The 19,780-nt window shown below is 37.2% G+C and overlaps 2 protein-coding genes across 2 annotated transcripts; both read right to left on the reverse strand.

Moving 5' to 3' along the window:
• Positions 1-2,410: 2,410 nt before the first annotated feature.
• On the reverse strand, positions 2,411-3,450 carry LOC107807354 (zinc finger protein 7-like). The gene has a single exon (XM_016631712.2). The coding sequence runs from the start codon at positions 3,304-3,306 to the stop codon at positions 2,788-2,790; it is 519 nt and encodes a 172-aa protein (XP_016487198.1). The 5' UTR covers positions 3,307-3,450; the 3' UTR covers positions 2,411-2,787.
• Positions 3,451-14,705: 11,255 nt separating this feature from the next.
• On the reverse strand, positions 14,706-19,201 carry LOC107826474 (uncharacterized). The gene is made up of 4 exons (XM_016653461.2): positions 18,830-19,201; positions 18,282-18,391; positions 17,972-18,039; positions 14,706-14,993 (listed from the first exon to the last, which is right to left on the reverse strand). The coding sequence occupies exons 1-3, from the start codon at positions 18,967-18,969 to the stop codon at positions 18,017-18,019; spliced, it is 273 nt and encodes a 90-aa protein (XP_016508947.1). The 5' UTR covers positions 18,970-19,201; the 3' UTR covers positions 14,706-14,993; positions 17,972-18,016.
• Between the last annotated feature and the right edge of the window lie 579 nt (positions 19,202-19,780).

The following is a 19,780-nucleotide window of genomic DNA, read 5'->3' on the forward strand; positions in this document are numbered from 1 at the left end:
TAGTGACTAACTGAATATTACATTGGAGACTTTTAAAAAGAATCAAAAGGCTCTGTGAGTGATTAAAATACTAGGTAATTTCCTCCTATCCACCTAAGCCTTGGTGAATGGAGTTATCTGTTACCTGTGCTGGTGGGAGGTTGCACATACCATGTGGAATCGTCGAGGTACGCACAAGCTGTCCCTGACACCATCATTATTAAAAAAAAGGGCCTCTATGAGCGATAAACTTTTGGACATTCTGCACCTTCCCACCTGAACTTCTTTTGCTAGCATTTAACTTTCGAACTTCCAAAATGATGCATCTGTGAACTTATCCTCATATATCCAACAGATATGTCTATCGGCACCTCATCAGGGCTTAAGCATTGATATTTTTGTGGCTCTTGGGGAAGATGTTGCTGGTGGTGTTTTGGTTGCATTAGAAGAGTTGTGCTGATCAAAAAATAAAAAATGAAAGCACGTCGTATGCTTTTCGTGAAACTTCCTTTCCCTTGATATAAGATCTGGTTGAGCAAACAAATCTGTTGTTCGTGAACTTTTTGGCTGAGGAATAAATGTCATTTGGGAACTCACTGATGAAGGACTTAGTAAACGAACGCCATAGAACCCATTTATGTGATGACAATGGTCAACTTTATGATCAACATTATTGCAGAAGTAAAATAAATAAATACAAAAGTTGGTGCTTTTATCAACAGAACTATTTAGTGTGATTGGCCAAAGAAAAAGAATCGTTGATATTGGGTACTAGTTAAACTTTAGTCGCAACCCAACTTTTTCCCCCCAAAATACTTTCTTAGATTTTTTTTTTTTTTTGTGTAAAGTGCTCTATTAGTACGTGTAACAGAGATTGCCTTCAACTATAGGGTGTGGTTCTGATTTATATAAACTGTAAGATTACAAAGTCCATTAGGATTTGATGGTCTATGCTAGTACAGCTAGGGCAATGATGAGATCTAAAGGGGCATTCTCCTTTAATCGGCCAAGCAGGGATATTAGGTTCAATGGGTTAAACTAATATATCTTAGATAGTGAAGGGCAGTCCCGAAAAGTTTATGAAGTGTTCAAGCATATATGCAGCATGTAAAGAAATAAATGAAATAGTCAGAGTTGGAGAGTGGCGATTTGTAAAATGTGAAAGGAATAAAATTTCCTAAAAGTGTTATAAGCTATGTATTAGAATCTTGTATCGTTTTTACAAAAAAATTTATAACGCACACCTTAATTTACATTCCCTAGTATAGGTGACTGTTGACTTTTAATATCTCAACTGGTGAGCAAGTGGTACTGGGTGACTTTTTCTCAAGTCAATACAAAATATAAAAGCTTCAAAGCATTCACTAATCACATCAAAAATTCAAGGTGGCGGTGGGTGAGGAGTGGAGGCCTGTGCTAAGTGCTAACCCTCCTTTTTAACCGCCTCATGTCAATCGAAGATCACTTCTTCCTCAGAAAAGTTCTTATGAGAAAGTGCATGGTATGCAATAACATTGAGGAAGCACCACTTCTTCCCCAAAGTTTTGAGATGCTCAAAACTTGAAAATTGCCAGATTGAGAAGTCTAGCTCTATTTGCTACTGGCTCTGAAATATTTTAACTCCGAGTGGTAATGTGGGTTGATAGGGAAGTTGTGAAGTCACATAGGTCAAACATTTGGTGCTACAATGAATATTATCTTACGTTGCTATCTGTTGTGTATTGGCCAATCTGAAAGTTGAGAGTTTGACTAGTAGGTCTGCTATTTCTGGAGAATCTGATAGCACTAGTATACTGCTCTGAACAGTTAGTGTGATTACCGACATGCTTTCGCACCAACCTCATAAGCACTTTGTAGAGAATGGCATGCTGACTTTGGTGCTGAATAAAGTAGGCCTAGATTTCTGTTGATTTTGGCATGGGAAAGTATAAAATGATCTCATTTAGATTTGTATTTCATGTGTGTGTGGCAGAAGTTCACAAAATTCTAGGAGGAGTGCAATTGGTGGGTTTCTACATTGCTGCTTCATGCAGTAATTTAAAATAAGTGTTGTCGCTGACTGCTGACTGCTGACTGGAAGGCGTTTTTATTTCTGTTGTTTGGCATGTGATAGTGGAAATAGGTCCAGCTTACATTTGATATGTTGAAAACAATAGAGGTGAAGGCCCACTCATTACTTTGGCAGTGTACTATGTCACAACTTAATCCTGAACACCATCCACTACCATCTAAAATTACAAGAAGTAGGGAAGAAACTCTTACTCGGGTCAAATATTTTTCTCAGTATGAGAACTCTTTCATAGCTTCCATCTGGCACTAATACCTCAGTGCTCCTTTCACACACTCTTCCCTCTCATTCTCTCCATTTTGCAAGTTTACCTCGTTAAAGTTCATCGATAAATCAATAGAATTGTTGCTTCCTCTAAAAATGTAATTGGAATTTGTCTAATTTCTTGTAGCTTAAACATAGTGCTTCTGGATTGCTGGAGCTTAATACAAAAAAATTATACATGCATAACTCAGTAACCTTCTGCCACTATTTGGGAGAGAGTAGGATGTTAAAAAGTTGTTCTAGGTGCAGTAGCAACAAAAGCAACTGAAAAGTACATATTACATCTTAGGTATCATTCATCTGACAGGTTATAGCTGGAAATCTTGACATCTAGGAGCACTGCTTCTCTAGGATCTTTTTTAATCTAAAAGTGTTTGCAGATCATACAGTCAGTTCATGTACTGATGATGAACCAAGCTGAAGCTGTTACAGGAGAGGTAGTAAATAGTTCCATTTGTGATAGATGAGTAGAATAATTACAGCTTGAGATTGAGATCTATCTTATTTGTATTTGAGGCCTGGTCTTCTGACTGTTGTGGATTTAGTCGGAAACTTCCTGGCCACTTCAAGTCAAATCTTTCATCTACTGGATTGGGACGCGATGTCATTTGAAAGCCTGCACTAGCCTCGCTGAACCTTGCCACTGTTGTACTTACATCTCTGCCAGCTTTATGCACAAGTGAGTGGGGAACCATGCCAAGAGATCTGTACATGGGATTGTTGATAGGCAAAGCCATCATTGTCATCATCCTCTGGGACTGATACTGTCTCACTGCTCCTCTTTCCCTCTTGTGAGCATTCTGATGGCCTCCCAGAGCCTGTGAACTGTAGAACTTTCTCATGCAGAAGTTACATGAAAAAATCTTACCTGGAGTAGGTCTTGTCCGTGACTCAGATTCTTTAGATGTTGTAGGTGAGATTCTTCCTAAGCTCAAACTCAACCACTCTCCTTGATCAACTGTCAAAGTTCCCCGGCCATCCTCGTCACTTCTCATTCTGTTGGCTGTTGCAGTTATGTAGAAATCTTTTTTTCCCTCCCCACAATATCACTGAAGAGCAATTTGAAATTTGTAGATGTAGTTAGAGGCTTTATGGAGATACTGACCAAAAGGACTCTTAAAGGGCTAGAGATCAGAGAGCCAAGGAATAAAAATGAGATCATGCAGGAGGTGAAGGTGAGATTAGGTATTGAAATTTATCATCTCTCTTTTCACTGTCCCCACCTAGTGAGGCTTGGTGTTCGGGGGGACAATGCTTACGTCATGTTTCACTGCAGTCCCTGTCAACGCTGTGATTCCCACTTTTTTTTTCTTCTCTTTTATCTAATCAAATAATTCTGCCTTTAACAATTTCTTGTTGGAGTTAATCTAGACTGCCAATCACTATGATTCAATTTATCGTCTAATCATAATCCTATAGTTTGTTTTGTCTGCCGTGTTGCTTCTTCTAATGTAGACTGTGATATAGGATGTATTAGATTATGCTAGTATTGCTCTTTGGCTGTATGATAAGAATTTAGAAGCCACACCACTGAACTTTATGGGTTTGAGATCAGTTCAAGAGGCATAGATTCTTAACGGATCTGGCAGCTTGAGATTATAGCTTGTCCAATTTTGAAGAATTAGTTGGTTTTTCGATCAGGATATTTACCGGATAGCTCCGAGAATAATGCACTGATTCTCTCTATCATTTTTCCTGTTATTTTTGCTAGTTTTGGGGTAAAATTTTGTAGTTTGCGAAAAATTTCATATAAAGTAGGTGGTGAAGTATTATAAAGATGGAACCCACCTGCAGAGAGTTGTTTCCCTTGTGAAAGACTGAGTGAATGAGAAGCTTTAAGAGCAGAATGTGGATGTAGGAGTTAGTGGTGATAGAGTCATACTAAATTGAGTGTGGCTTGTTTCAATGTCTGATGGAGTGGTAGGGTCCAAAGATTTGGCAATAATAGTGATTAAAATAGGATAGAGATGAGATAGCATCTTTGCCAACTTTGTTTAGTATTTTCTTCTAAACATGAGTATCTATGTGGGTGTCTTCATGTTGGGGTTTCTTTCCTGACAGATAGTGGGCATTGTATATGAACAGCAGAAAGCCCAGTTCACCATGAGATAAAGATACCTCTCTCTCTCTCTCTCAATAATTAAGTTGTTAGAATGAGTTGATAAAAAAAAATTGAGTGAAAAGTATTTGTTTTGTTGAGTAACAGATAATAACTTTTGCAACATATGGTCACCGCCATTATTTGAAAAGAAAAAAGCTTCTGCAACTGAAGCTAGAATTATCGTTTGGTGACTGTCACTTGATGTCTTTCCTTTTATGGAGCATCGGGTAATTGGTTGAGGTTCATGTAACGAAGTCTTCTACTGTCACATAGGTTGAGGCAATAGTCAGTTCAATGTTGTCCTGTTTTAAGATTGTCCTTATTCTAGACAATTGTAATAAGAGTTACAGTTTCCCACTTACTAGTCTGTTTCGTCATAGTTCACCTCCAGAAAATGAAATAGTATTTTTACATCCCAAATGTCTCAAAAAGTATGGTGGGTCACACTTTTACACTTGTTAAATCCAAGGGCTGATCCAGAGGATTAGATACGGGTTCCCGTAAACCCAGTAACTTTTGTCTAGATCCGGTATTTGTATTGAAAAATTCATTAAATATATAAAAATATTTAGTTTGGAACCCAGTCCGTTAATCCAGTTATTGTTGTATATTAACTTAAGATTTGTGTAGAAATGCATAACCTTAAAATTCTGAATCCGCCTCTTGTTAAATCCATACCCCTCTTTCTTTATATGTTACGTATGTTTTGTGGTTTGTCTATCTTTTTTTTTTTTTTTTGATTACGATTGCACATTACCGCGAGTAATTTTACCCACTAAGACTAGATAGATGAGAATAGATCATTTAATGTTTTTTTTTGTCTCAGCTGGGTTGGAGTCATGTTCTTTCCACGCCTTTATTTTGTTGACTGTTAGGCTACACCCATAGATGCTTGTGATTCATCCATTCTTTTGTTGAATCAAAGTTACACAAATATTTAGCCTGTGTATTCAGGTATATGTACAACGAAGTAGTGGATTCCAACTTTCCAAGCTTCTCATGTGGTCCAAATTACCAGTTAGGTTTATTCCTTGGCTTAGGTACGAATAAGTTTGCTGACCTTATTTGAAGAATCAATGAGATAAGGCATATTTGGAGGAGGATAACGATGATGATGCGACTAGTCAATCAACCATATGTCCTTCCCTATATCTCAAAGAACCTTTTGCTCTGAACTATGATTTTCGAGTAGTTTCATCTTTTTGGAAAGTAGTTTAGATATGGTAGATAGAGAGGAATCCCCAACTGAAGACATTAAGCGAATTTCTAGCAGAGTTTGATTTGGACCTTAGGCCAATTGGGAGCCAAAATGGTGCTTTTTCACTGGCAAAGGATTGAATCAAGAGTAGGTGGTCTTATTGAGTCAAGTCTATTATTGGTCGGACGGAGAGGAGATAATGAATACGATAGATGGACGTTTTCATGGGTCGAATGTTAGTTATATAACTTTGACATCTTTTTTCATTAAAGTTAGAGAAGTGCTAGGTCAACTATGGCAAAAATCAACAAAAACTTGATGAGGTGCTGATACTTTAGAGAAAGAAGGTATATCATATCATGGGTAGGCTGATAGGCATCATGAGGACCAACTTTAGATGAAATGCCAAATTGCTTTTTTGTTCACTCAACTTTCTCTTTAGAGAGGAAATATATCTTTTTCGACCGTTCTTTGTCATGAGGGGTTACATAATCACTAAATAGATATGAGGAAATAGTTTCGGCTGAACGCAACTAGTAATAATTAGCCCCGTGAGCATAAATTCTTATCCAGTATTTACAAGTACTCAGTTTTAACACTTGTTTGACCATGAGTATTTGCAACGATGCGAGTCTGTAAATGTTAGAAATTCAAATAGAATGTTAAAACACTAGTTTGTTAGTGTATTTAACTTTTCTAGTTTTAATTAAAATATGAAATAATAATTTTTTAAAGATATCTATATTACGAGCTTAATAAGTACTCAAGTTAGTCAAGTTCAGAGGCGGAGCCAGGATTTTCACTAAGGGGTGTTAAAATATAAAATATAAAATATATCGAAAAGTCAAGGGGAGTCAATCTATACTAAATAGACATAAAACAAAAAAATTTATCTAGCAATACTATATAATTTTCCAGTGATGGGGTGTCGATTGACACCCCTTGGCTGACTGTGGTTCCGTCACTGGTCAATTTTCTTCGAATGTTGAGTAATGCGTTACATTAATTTTAATCCCAAAATTGCGTTTTCGGCGGAAGAGAATGAATTCTGGTGTTTACATCAGATTCCCCGATTAAAAGATCAAGATTGAATTTCAAGATTAGGTAAGGAGCAACGTCCAGTAGATGTGGAAAAGCCTCCATCTCTAATTTATTCCATCTTTTGGGAAAACAAAATAAAACGAAAGATCTACAGTCCTTCAATAGTCTATTTTTGGCGCATGTACTATCATTCTCCGAAAATATGCATGTTTTTTTCTTCTTCTTTCGGTTCAACCATTCTGGCACATGTAAACTCAAGACCTCAAATTAAAGTTAGAATAAGAGGACCCACCAATGGAGGTAAAGCACTCTCAACTGAAAGATTTTTCATACCAAGATATGAACTCAAGACCTTTGCTTAAGGTTAGATGGAGAAAAAAAGGCAGCTCGATGCACGAAGTGTTGAAGTTTGGCAAAATGTCAAAGTCCCACATCGGTTGGGAGTTGAGATTGGAGGGGAGGGGGGGGGGAGATTTTCCCCCAATAAAAGAAGGTCTAATGTTTAGGATTTAAAGGCACCTCTTATTTGTCTTCTCATCTGTTTAAGACATTTGTATCTTCTCTCTTTAGTATTATTTCACTTGTATTTTTGGAGTGGAATAAAATATTGGTTGTGTCCGAGGAGTAGGCAAAATTAGTCGAACCTCGTAAATTCTGGTGTTCCTTTTATTGTTGCTTTATTGTCTTATTTATTATTTAGTGGCTGTCATAATTTTTGGTATAGTAGTTGTGACTTATTCACAATATATACATTTGGCTTCCGCAACAATTGGTATCAGAGCCAAGGTACTGTCTAAGTATGCTCTGTGGTTGCAGCATAGTCTGATCTTCCATATCAGAAAAGATTTATCTTGGTAACTGAGTTAAGGTTCTGCCTGAGTATGCTCTGTGGTTGCAGCTTAGTCTGATCTTCTACATCAGAAAGGAAATAATCTTGATTTGTGTCGTCAGCTATTAAATAATATTTGTGTCAAAATTGGGAGACAATAAACAAGAAGAATCTACATCAAGTGTCAATAATACGTCATCATTGACATCTTCGCTTATGACAAGAATTGTGTCAAATGCGAAATTTGCGGTAGAAATTTTTGACGGGTCCGGGCATTTTGAGATATGGCAAGGCGAGGTTCTAGATGTCCTTTTTCAACAAGGGCTAGATCTTGCCATTGAAGAAAAGAGACCAAATGTTATTGGAGAAGAAGATTGGAAAATTATCAACCGTGTTGCTTGCGGTACCATTCGATCCTTCCTTGCTAGAGAGCAGAAATATCCATACACAAAGGAAACTTCTGCAAGTAAATTATGGAAAGCACTGGAGGATAAATTTTTGAAGAAAAATAGTCAAAATAAATTGTACATGAAGAAGAGACTGTTTCACTTCACCTATGTTCCTGGTACCACGATGAATGAACATATCACCAGTTTCAATAAGTTGGTCACAGATTTGCAAAATATGGATACAACTTATGATGATGGTGACTTGGCCTTGATGTTGTTGGCGTCACTTCCTGATGAGTACGAGCACCTTGAAACTACTCTACTCCATGGAAATGACGAAGTTTCTCTTAGAGAAGTTTGTTCGGCTTTGTACAGCTATGAACAAAGAAAGCGAGAAAAACAGAAGGGCGGAGAAGGAGAAACACTATTTGTGAGGGGTCGTCCTCAAAATCAAACGAGGACAAAGAAGGGAAGATCCAAGTCAAGATCCAGACCCAGCAAAGATGAATGTGCCTTTTGTCGAGAAAAAGGGCACTGGAAGAAAGACTGTCCGAAGTTGAAGAATAAGGCCAAACATAACAATGGAAAGGCCATTATGGATTCAAATGTAGCTGATTGTGATGATTCAGACTTCTCATTAGTTACAACAGAGTCATCAACATCATCAGACATATGGTTGATGGACTCGGCTTGTAGCTATCATATGTGTCCCAACAGGGACTGGTTCGTGGAATTTCAAGAAGGAGAATATGGAGTCATCCACACAGCGGATAACATCCCTCTTACCTCATATGGCATTGGTTTAATACGATTAAGGAACCATGATGGAATGATCAGAACATTAACTGATGTTCGATATGTACCGGATTTGAAGAAGAATCTCATCTATGTGGGAGCCCTAGAATCAAAAGGGTTCAAAATCATTGCAGAAAATGGAGTGATGAGAGTATGCTCCGGTGCACTAGTGGTAATGAAGGCTAATCGGAAGAATAATAATATGTACCGCTATCATGGCAGTACAGTTATTGGGACAACGACAGTGACATCCAGTGACGACAAAGAGGCAGAAGCAACCAAGCTATGGCATATGCGCTTGGGACATGCTGGAGGAAAATCCTTGAAAACTCTATCAGATCAAGGATTGTTAAAAGGAGTAAAGGCTTGCAACTTAGAGTTTTGTGAGCATTGTGTTAAAGGGAAACAGACAAGGGTTAAATTTGGTACAGCGATCCATAATACTAAAGGCATTTTGGATTATGTACACTCTGATGTTTGGGGTCCTTCCAAAACACCTTCATTGGGTGGGAAGCACTATTTTGTAACCTTTGTTGATGATTTTTCCCGAAGAGTATGGGTGTATACAATGAAGAGCAAAGATGAAGTGTTGGGAATTTTTCTCAAATGGAAGACGATGGTGGAGAATCAAACAGGCAAGAGGATCAAGTGTATTCGCACAGACAATGGAGGTGAATACAAAAATGATCATTTCAATAAGGTCTGTCAAAATGATGGCATCGTCCGACACTTCACTGTCAGACATACACCACAACAGAATGGAGTGGCAGAACGTATGAACCGGACCTTGCTGGAGAAGGTACGGTGTATGTTGTCCAATGCTGGCTTGGGCAAAGAATTTTGGGCTGAGGCAATTACATATGCATGCCACCTCATTAATCGTCTACCATCTGCTGCTATTGATGGCAAGACACCATTTGAAAAATGGTATGGAAAGCATGCTGTAGATTATGACTCTTTGCACGTGTTTGGCTCAACTGCATATTATCATGTGACAGAGTCAAAATTGGATCCAAGGGCAAAGAAGGCTATTTTTATGGGAATTACTTCGGGAGTCAAAGGATATCGCTTATGGTGTCCTATGACAAAGAAAGTAATATTCAGCAGGGATGTTACCTTTGATGAATCTACTTTGGTAAATAAGGTAACAGAAGATACCAAACAAAATGAAGGTGCTTCTAAGCAGGTGGAGTTTGAGGGGAAATTTATTTTTCCTACACAAGAAGCAGAAGAGGAAACAAATGAAGATTACCCTCTGGAAGGAGAGCCAGTAGAGGAGATTCCAACTCAGGAACCTCAACAACAACTTGAATCAATAGCAACCAGCAGGCTAAAAAGAACAATAACGAAACCTGTTCGTCTCATAGAGACAGTTGCTTGTGCAACCTCAATTGTAGCTGATGATGTTCCTACCACTTATAAAGATGTTGTCCAAAGTTCAGAAGAAGATAAGTGGAGGATTGCCATGAATGATGAAATACAGTCCCTTCATCAGAATCATACATGGAGATTGGCCAATCTCCCGAAGGGAAAGAAAGCAATTGGGTGCAAATGGGTATTTGCAAAGAAGGAAGGATTTCCTAACCAAGTAGATGTTCGCTACAAAGCAAGATTGGTGGCCAAAGGATATGCTCAAAAGGAAGGAATTGATTACAATGAAGTGTTTTCTCCAGTTGTAAAATATTCCTCCATTAGAATTATGTTGGCTTTGGTAGCACAATTGGATTTGGAACTAGTTCAGATGGATGTAAAAACTGCGTTTTTACATGGAAACTTGGATGAGGAAATCTATATGACTCAGCCAGAAGGATTCAAAGTTGCTGGAAAAGAAAATATGGTGTGCAAACTTGAATAATCGTTGTACGGATTGAAACAATCTTCTAGACAATGGTACAAGCGATTTGACGAGTTTATGTTGCGGCAAGGGTACAAGAGAAGCAAATACGATCATTGTGTGTATTTGCACAAGCTTAAAGATGGTTCTTTTGTATATCTTCTCCTATATGTTGATGATATGTTGATAGCTTCAAGAATTCGGAAGAAATTGATAAGTTGAAGATTCAACTGAAGAAGGAGTTTGAGATGAAGGATTTGGGTGAGGCAAAGAAAATTCTTGGCATGGAGATAATTAGAGATAGACGTTCAAAGAAACTCTGTTTATCTCAAAAGGAATATTTGAAGAGAGTACTTCAACGTTTTGGCATAGATGACAAGACTAAGCCAGTTATTACTCCATTTGCTTCCCATTTTAAGCTAAGTACTACTATGTCGCCAATGGATGAAGCTGAACGAGAATATATGTCAAAGGTACCATACGCAAATGTTGTTGGTAGCTTGATGTATGCAATGGTTTGCACAAGGCCTGACATTTCACAAGCTGTTAGAGTTATTAGCAGATATATGCACAATCCAGGGAAGGAGCATTGGCAAGCTGTGAAGTGGATTCTACAGTATATTCATAATACTATAGATGTCGGGTTAGTTTTTGAGCAGGAAGACAATCAGTCTGTAGTTGGATATTGTGACTCAAATTTTGCGGGTGATCTGGACAAACGAAGATCAACTACTGGTTATGTGTTTACTTTTGCAAAGGCACCAGTTAGTTGGAAGTCTACTTTGCAGTCAACAGTTGCTTTGTCTACAACAGAGGCAGAGTACATGGCTATTACAGAGGCTGTGAAGGAGGCAATTTGGCTTCAAGGATTGCTAAAGGAGCTTGGTGTTGAACAAAAAAGTATCACAATTTTTTGTGATAGTCAAAGTGCTATTCAATTAGCGAAGAACCAAGTTTATCATGCAAGGACGAAGCATATTGATGTTCGGTATCATTTCGTACGAGAAATCATAGAAGAAGGAGGAGTCACAGTGAAGAAAATTCATACTACGGAGAATCCTGCTGATATGCTGACAAAGGTGGTGACTGCGATCAAGTTTCAACATTGTTTGGATTTGATCAACATTGTTGAACACTGAAGATTGAAGATGAAGACACAACAAAATTTGTTATTGAGAGAGAATTGAAGATGTGGAATTTTGCCAAGGTGGAGATTTGTTGAAGTTTGGCAAAATGCCAAAGTCCCACATCGGTTGGGAGTTGGGCTCTTGAATTTTGGGGGGATTTTCCCCCTATAAAAGAAGGCCTAATGTTTAGGATTTAAACACACCTCTTATTTGCCTTCTCATCTGTTTAAGGCATTTGTATCTTCTCTCTTTAGTATTATTTCACTTGTATTTTTGGAGTGGAATAAAATATTGGTTGTGTTCGAGGAGTAGGCAAAATTAGCCGAACCTCGTAAATTCTGGTGTTCCTTTTATTGTTGCTTTATTGTCTTATTTATTATTTGGTGGCTGTCATAATTTTTAGTATAGTAGTTGTGACTTATTCATACTATATACATTTGGCTTCCGCAACACGAAGTCCTATTATGCGCGGGGTCCTGAAAAAGACCGGACCACAGGTTAGAGGGAGAGAACCTACTAATTGAGAAAAACGCTCTCTAGCGAAAGATTTTTCATGCCAAGATATGAACTCAAAGACCTCTTATTAAAGTTAGACGGAGAGGGATCTCAATTATCTGAAACTCAATTTTAGCTACCAACACTATTTTCGAGAAAATATTTAGGAGTATGAATTTTGGGATTAATAAATTAAACTAGCAAGACAAATAGTAACTTTGTACACCTCAAATAGTCAACACCACGAATGAATATCATCAAGTTAAAAACAATTTATCATTTAATCTTACTAAAGTTCAAGTTTTAAAAGATCAAAAGTTATGACTTGCCGCTTTCAGTTTACAGGTTACCACTTTTTACAGTAACTTGCTGCATGGAACAGTTTAGAAAAATGGACGCTTCACCTAACTCAATTCCAATATAAAACACTCTTTCTTCCATTCAGATGCTCTTTATTCACATCATTGTGATACAGGTATGTAAGAAAATGGAAGGCCAATATTTTTCTGACTCGGAACAAACAAAAGGAAGGAAAAAAAGAAAAAAGAGAGGCAAATATGGTGCAGGTATGTATAGATGTTGAAGGAAAAGAAAATTAGAAGAAAAGGAAAATAGGGTAGGTATGTATAGTTTATGCAGAAAATAATGATAAATCTATTTCTTCATTATCGGTCTATTGTAATTGTGTAAATTCTTGTAGCAAGTGTTATAGTTAACTTCAATGCAAGTAAACCGGATTTGCTGACGTTGCTTGTAGGGGTGTGCATTCGATTTATCGATTCGATTTTGACCCTTATCGATAATTACTTATCGATTATCGATTTGTACATATGCTTATCGTTATCGTTTCAATAAGGTTTCGATTTTTTCGATTTCGATTTATCGATTTTTGGGGCTTATCGATTCGGTTATCGATTACACCAATAAGAAAATTTACGGGATTCCACGGAAAGTATTATCGCTACAAACACACCTAACTAATATGGACAAAAGGAAGCTAAAATAAGAAGAACACCGTTTATAACATAAAAATTGTGTCAACAAGCACATGCAACGAAACTAAAGTAAGGGATCAAATGTATGTCACCAACACTCCAACAGTATAAACAAACAAAAAATCAAAATACATCATCACGGCTAATTCTGTTTTCCATTAATTTGAACTTCATTCACTTGAGCTTTAAATATGATCATTCCTTAAATGTGGTAGAGGAAATAATAGGGTTAGAGACTTAGGGTAAAGGAAAGGGTATTATAGAATAAGGGTAAAAAAAATTTAAATTTTTTTAAAAAAAATTACTGTATCTTATCGGTTTATCGATAAACCGATAATCGAAGAGGACAAAATCGAAATCGAAATCGATAAGGAAAATTTTGAAATCGATAAACCGATAACAAATAATCGATTCGATTTATCGATAAACCGATTCGAATGCACACCCCTAGTTGCTTGTGTTTTATTCAAGCTTGTGTTTTATTCAAATGTACAGTTATCAGGTATGCTTCAACGACTACTAGAGAAATAAGGGCAAAAACCACTTCTTCATATTCGTAGACCTGAACTTGATGAACCAAAAAAAGCTTTGTTTCCCCTGAACGGTTGGAAATAAGCTTTTTATTTTTCCATATTTACCAAAACTGTGATAGCGTGGTGCAGTTTACTAAGTTGTGATCACAAATGGAAAGTGAGTATGTGTAGGTGCATGAAAGAAAATTACTATTAAAGGAAAGAAAATGAAGAAAAAAAAGGAAAATTTCGTGCAAGTATGTACATTGATGCAGGAAAAGAAAATTGCTACTTAAAGGAAAGTTAGCAGATATATTGATGGATCGAAGCCCAATTTCAATCCCAGTTTCAGTTTCCAATTAGGGATGTAAATAGGGGGCGGGGTGGGGCAGGTCTAACTTTGACCTGCTAAAAAATTAACCCACCCTGCCTTGCCCAGTTTAACATTTTTCAATAATTATTAACTTAGCCTAGTGACATTGATGGAGTAAGGCTGTGGAAGACCAAATATCATATCGCCAAGATTTTGTTTTCATGTTCAAGTTCACAGTTCACAGTTCAAGCCGTTACTAATAGTGTGACCCTCTTTAATGTACAATGGAAGCGAAAAGAGAGGCACGTTTTACATAATCCTACCTAAAGCATTATAAGACCCTCAAGGATACATAAAATAAGGGGGGGGGGGAAGCAGATAAAGAAAAATACAATACGCTATCTAAAATGAATTGTCCCTCTTTTGAAGCGGTAAATCAAAACCAGTATCTTACTCTGAGTGAGTTTTTCTTTTTGACAAGTGCTTCCGACTTTACAAGCTATTTCTTCATATGCTGTTTCAAAATCATTCTCACTAGTCGCTAATGTGTTGAATACAAATAATCGCAGATCTACACCAAAACACAGGTCATAGAAGGAAAGATTTTACAGAAGTTCTCCCAAAGAACCAAATCTGCTCAACCCTGAGTGTATTGTTGCACTAACAATAAAAGATGGCCACAGTAAAGGCTGGAAATGCTCCTAAAGTACGCGCACATTAGACAACATAACCTTGGCTCAATTTATATCAACGGCACTAGTAAAATGACATCAAACAAGATTGCTAAAGAAAAGCAGAATAAGAAGCATTTTAAACTGCTTACATAAAATAGGTCAACCACGAATGAGCACTAAGACTTGCTCTCGTGTTTCAAACTTAAATTTTGACAAGGTCCAAGCAAAAGATATTACTAGTCTCTCTTTGGAAGATGAATAACAAATACTACGGCTATTATTTTGTGCATCCAAAACAGATTGTCACAGATGCATTTACCCCCCAAGACCACCATAATATTCATGCACTTTGTGCTGCTCCAGTAATGTGTTCAAGTACCTGGTAGAAACAAATCATGTGCTATATGTGTTAGTCAATGCAAGTGTATAACAACAACAACAACAAAAAAAAAAAAAAACAAGCTTAATCCCATATGTGGCGTCTGGGGAGGATAATGTGTAAGCAACCTTACCCCTATCCTATAAAGGCAGAGAGAGGCTGTTTCTGATAGACAGTCAATACAAGTGTATAGAACTACTAAAACAATTCTAATAGTGCTAGGTTTCAAAAGCAACTCATGCAATTTAGGTCCACCACCAAAAACACATGCTAATACTCTTTGACATAGAAATCTTGTTTAATGATGCACTCCACTTAGCACTCGAAGTTACAAATCGAGGTAATGGTGCATCTCTAGGTCTGCATCAGAAGTATACATCATTTTACAAAATTCCAAGTGCATCTGAGTGATTCTAGCCCTAGTACATTACACTAAACTTATATCAGGCGAATGAATAGAAGGGGAAAGCTATTTAGAGAAAAGGTGCTCATGAAAAGCTGCTTGTTTTTTTTGGAGAATGAATGAAAAGCTGCTTGTTAGTATGTCTTGTATATACTCGCTATATGTACATGCCTCCAATTCCAAGTTGACAGGTTTTAGGGACACACCTAGGATCAGTATAATTAAATTCAAGAAAAGAAATAAGATGCTGACTTATTAAATATGTCATATCTTTTGGCTGACCTTACGATCCCTCTTGAGCCCAAATAAGATAATTCCACAAGATGGAATTAGGAAACCAACAAAGCTGTAATTGGGAAGGAGACACTGTTTTCTGTCTGTTGTATATAGGTGTCTTGGTAGCAATAAGGGATCTTGAATTTCCAAATCTTACTATTTGGTGTTTCGTAGCTCATACTAGGTCTTAGTTATAGATTATTAGTAAAATACAATGGTGTTGACCATTACTTCTTTCAAACCACCACTCCCTAATGCGAACCAACTCACAACTTACCAACCCACACCGGGGTATCTCCCCCACCTAAATGTTTAGTTATATTTTTATCGACTTAACATATGGCTGACTTTACTTGCTTGTCTGTAACAAATAAATGGCTACACATTACACCAGATTCAGTCGTATCATAATCCCCTTGCGTATAGTTGCATTACAATCTTACTAATGCGACCATAGTTGATTCTTATATCTGATTGAATTCGAATCAGACGAACCCAGGTGTGGGCACTAAAAGAATTTCCCAAATATAGGAAATCTAATACGTGATAAAGATCATCTTCCAACTTGTCTAGCTACAACAGAGTTAGTCACCCACAGCGGTGACCATTGTTTTAAAAAGTGATCGCTTCATCGCTTTAAGCGAGAAGCGATGCGAAGCGACAGCCCTTCGCTTTTTTGAAGCCGAGGCGACTTGACCAGCAGAAGTGATCGCTTCAGGTGTTGAAGCGAGAAGCGCAAAAGCGATCGCTTCAGTCAACATGGGCCAATTTTTATTTTTATTTTTAAAAAATAAACCCAATCTTTTTTTTATTATACAAAACATAGACCCCAAAGTGAACTGAAAACATTTCTTATCTTCTTCCCTTCCATCGACCTCATTCTAGGGTTCCGTCTAGCAGCCTCCGGTCCAGGTAATTTTTTCTTCTTTCTTTTTATTGATGACCGAGAAATCCGTCTGGGGCCGATCTTTTAGACCAACCGCAGCCTTCGAAACTCGGTGGATAATGGGGCCGCCCCTCTACCCTTCTCCACTTAAATACCAGGCTTTGCTTTGCATAGTGTGGGGGCTTGAACCTGTGATATAAGACACAAATCCACCACCCTTTGCCACTTGAGCTAGGCCCTGGGGGCTTTTCTTCTTTCTTCTTCTTCTTCTCCTTTTTTTCACATTTCTTTCTTCTTCTTTTTCCCGTTCGTCTGCTCTGCTAGGGCAGGCTCGTTTTTTTTCTTTTTATCTTTTCCTTTTATTCTTCTTATTTAGCCTTTATTTATTAATTTTAAGTGTATTTCAGTTTATAAAGTTAATTTTATATATATATATTTATTACATTATGTTTGTAACAATTGCGCTTCACTTCAATGAAGCGTGCGCTTCGCTTTTGAAGCGAGGCGAGCCCTTGCCGCTTTTTTGCGCTTCTCGCTCTCAAAACACTGGCGGTGACTTCTTGTCCCCTCCCAACCTAGTTAAGTGCTGTTTTGAATCTTAATGCCCTTTAGATTACTTCCTTGATGCCTGCCTGATTGTTTATGCCATTTGACTACCAAAGATTTTACCAGTTCGGTTAACTGTTGATAACTCCATTATGCTATGTTACTAGTCCATGGAAAACAATTGAACTGCATTCCTCCATAGCTTATAGGTCACCTCTTGAACTACACTATACACTTCGATTGAACTGCTTATGGATTATACTCTTAATAAAAAGAAATTGTCTTGAACTATAAGGCAATTTCTGTTATCTCGATACTACAAAATGAATAGGAATATATCGGAATAACTACTTAAAAATTTACACAGATGTAGAAGTACTAGAAAAGAGCAAAAAAACAAAACTGTCTAGAACCTACTAGCTCCTTAAACATCAATGATTACATTAGGCTTAAGTTGACTAAACAGCTTTGATCATACAGATTAAATTTACAATGTAGAAGACAGGTATGATAAGGTTTAGCATAAGAAAAGACTTAACAACACAAAGAAAACTGCAAATCATACACATATGTGAATAGCTCCCATAGAGAAAGTAACACTTCATTTCATATAAGGCCACTCAAATTCTGAAGACTCTCTGTAAGATTTTCAGCGCCTGTACTTGTAAATATAAGATACCAGCCCCGTTTTTTGGGTGGTGAAGAATATAATTGTTAACTTTTTCAAAAAAAAAAAATCTGAAGACTCATCATTTCTCTGACTCAATGCAATTTTTTGCATCAACAATGCTGAATTGCTAACTTAAGATACTATTATATTACCAATCAAAAACCATAAAAAAAGAAGGTGGAATATAAGAAACCTACAATGCTGCAAAATGCCCCGTTGGAGGTTTGGAAGCGCTGCTGACATCACCCATCTTTTCCATTCCTCCCTATAAATCCCCAATTCCTTCTTATCAACCAATTATAACAAACAAAACAAATATTTAACTAGAACACCCCTCAGTTCACCAATCAAAAAGGCAAGCAACATTCTAGTTATGCACACAAACATGTGAGAGATTCTAAAACTGCTTTCCAAACATAATCATTCTATTTCTTCTATCCTAAAAAACGGAAACAAGACTCACAAAGAGTTACTACTAGCGATCCTGACAAGAACGTTGGAAGGTACCATGATACAGCTCGCAGCAAGCCCGCATGTTGACTGTCAAGTGAGATGTCAATCGAGTTCCTGCCACCAGCGGCAAAAGTGACTGTGTACACCCCAATGCTCCAAATGTCCTAATCAGATATAACAAATCAGACATAAACGACTTGTCATAAAACAATTCTCCTTTATTTTTCATTTTTTGTGATAAGGGTGATAAAACAAATATAAAATACAATATTGGAGCTACTTTAACAACAAAACAATATGAATCTTCTATATTCATTCTGCTCTATTTGGACCTGTATAATTCTAGTTTTATTTTCTCACTCAGTAACAATAATTACTATGCCTCAATCCCAAATAAACTAGTTGGCATTAATTAACTATATAAATTCCCTATAATTTGTGTCTAATTTGTTTCTCATTTGCTAATTCTCTTATTCAAGCCCAACAATTACTGTTCCTCAATCCCAAACTAGATGGGAACAGATATCTAAATTCTCTATATCTATTTATATCCATTTCGTTGCAATACTCAATAATTCCCCAAAAAACAGATGGAGGAGGACCTGGGAGCGGCGAATGAGAAGCGGCGCGTGTGGGAACGAGGGGCGGAGATCGGCGGAGTGCGGACGCGGTTAAGGGCGGGGGATGAACGGGAGGTGGAAACCCTAGCGAGTGATCTGGTAATGGAACCACGCCAAGCCATAGCTGCTCAGATTTTCTGTTTGAATCTCGAAACACAGCAAAATGCTCTTTGAGGGTTTAGATTAGGGTTTACGGTTATACTATGCTGCTGCTCATGACCAGGTAAATGGATGTGTACTTGCTGAAATTTTCATTTGCAAATAATAGCCCCAAGTAAACCGCTAGTATGATTATTGGCTAACCAGTCCCCTTGTTTTTATATTTGGTGTACATTTTGTCCCTAAAACGCGTTCTTATTGGATATTGAACATGAAATTCCATCCAAGAGTAACCATGTAATCCTTAGAATGGATATAGCTACATATATTTACGTGTACTCTTATTTGGTCCTAGTTGATGAATCCTCAATTTTAATAAAAATTTAATCACAATTTCAGTATGACCGATCATTATTTATTGATGTAAGTATGCCAAATTAAATCTTTGAACGTATGTGGTAAACAAATATCAAGTAATAAATGGTCACTAGCCTCAAACATTATTTTGCTTTTGTGTCTAGCTACTATTTCACATTTCAATTTTAACAATCACCATTTGGCGGGTTCTAGTCCTCATAAACTATTCATGGAAAAGGATAAGAGGATCAAGTGCTAAACTAACTTTAATGGAGGACGAAGAAGAAAAAGAAAAGTAGCTCTCTCCACAGAAATTCACTTGATCTTGATTATGGTCCTTTAACAATTGCAGCCAGAACTAGTCAAAGGAGTCCTCACTCATTTCAACCCTTGTTAAAGGTACGAACTATTTTAGAATTCAATATGCATAAATGACTCTGAACTACAATCCATTTGGATTGTGACGGATAACATGGG

The sequence above is a fragment of the Nicotiana tabacum genome, chromosome 7 (assembly GCF_000715075.1).
Source record: "Nicotiana tabacum cultivar K326 chromosome 7, ASM71507v2, whole genome shotgun sequence".
NCBI classification, from domain to species: Eukaryota; Viridiplantae; Streptophyta; class Magnoliopsida; order Solanales; family Solanaceae; genus Nicotiana; species Nicotiana tabacum.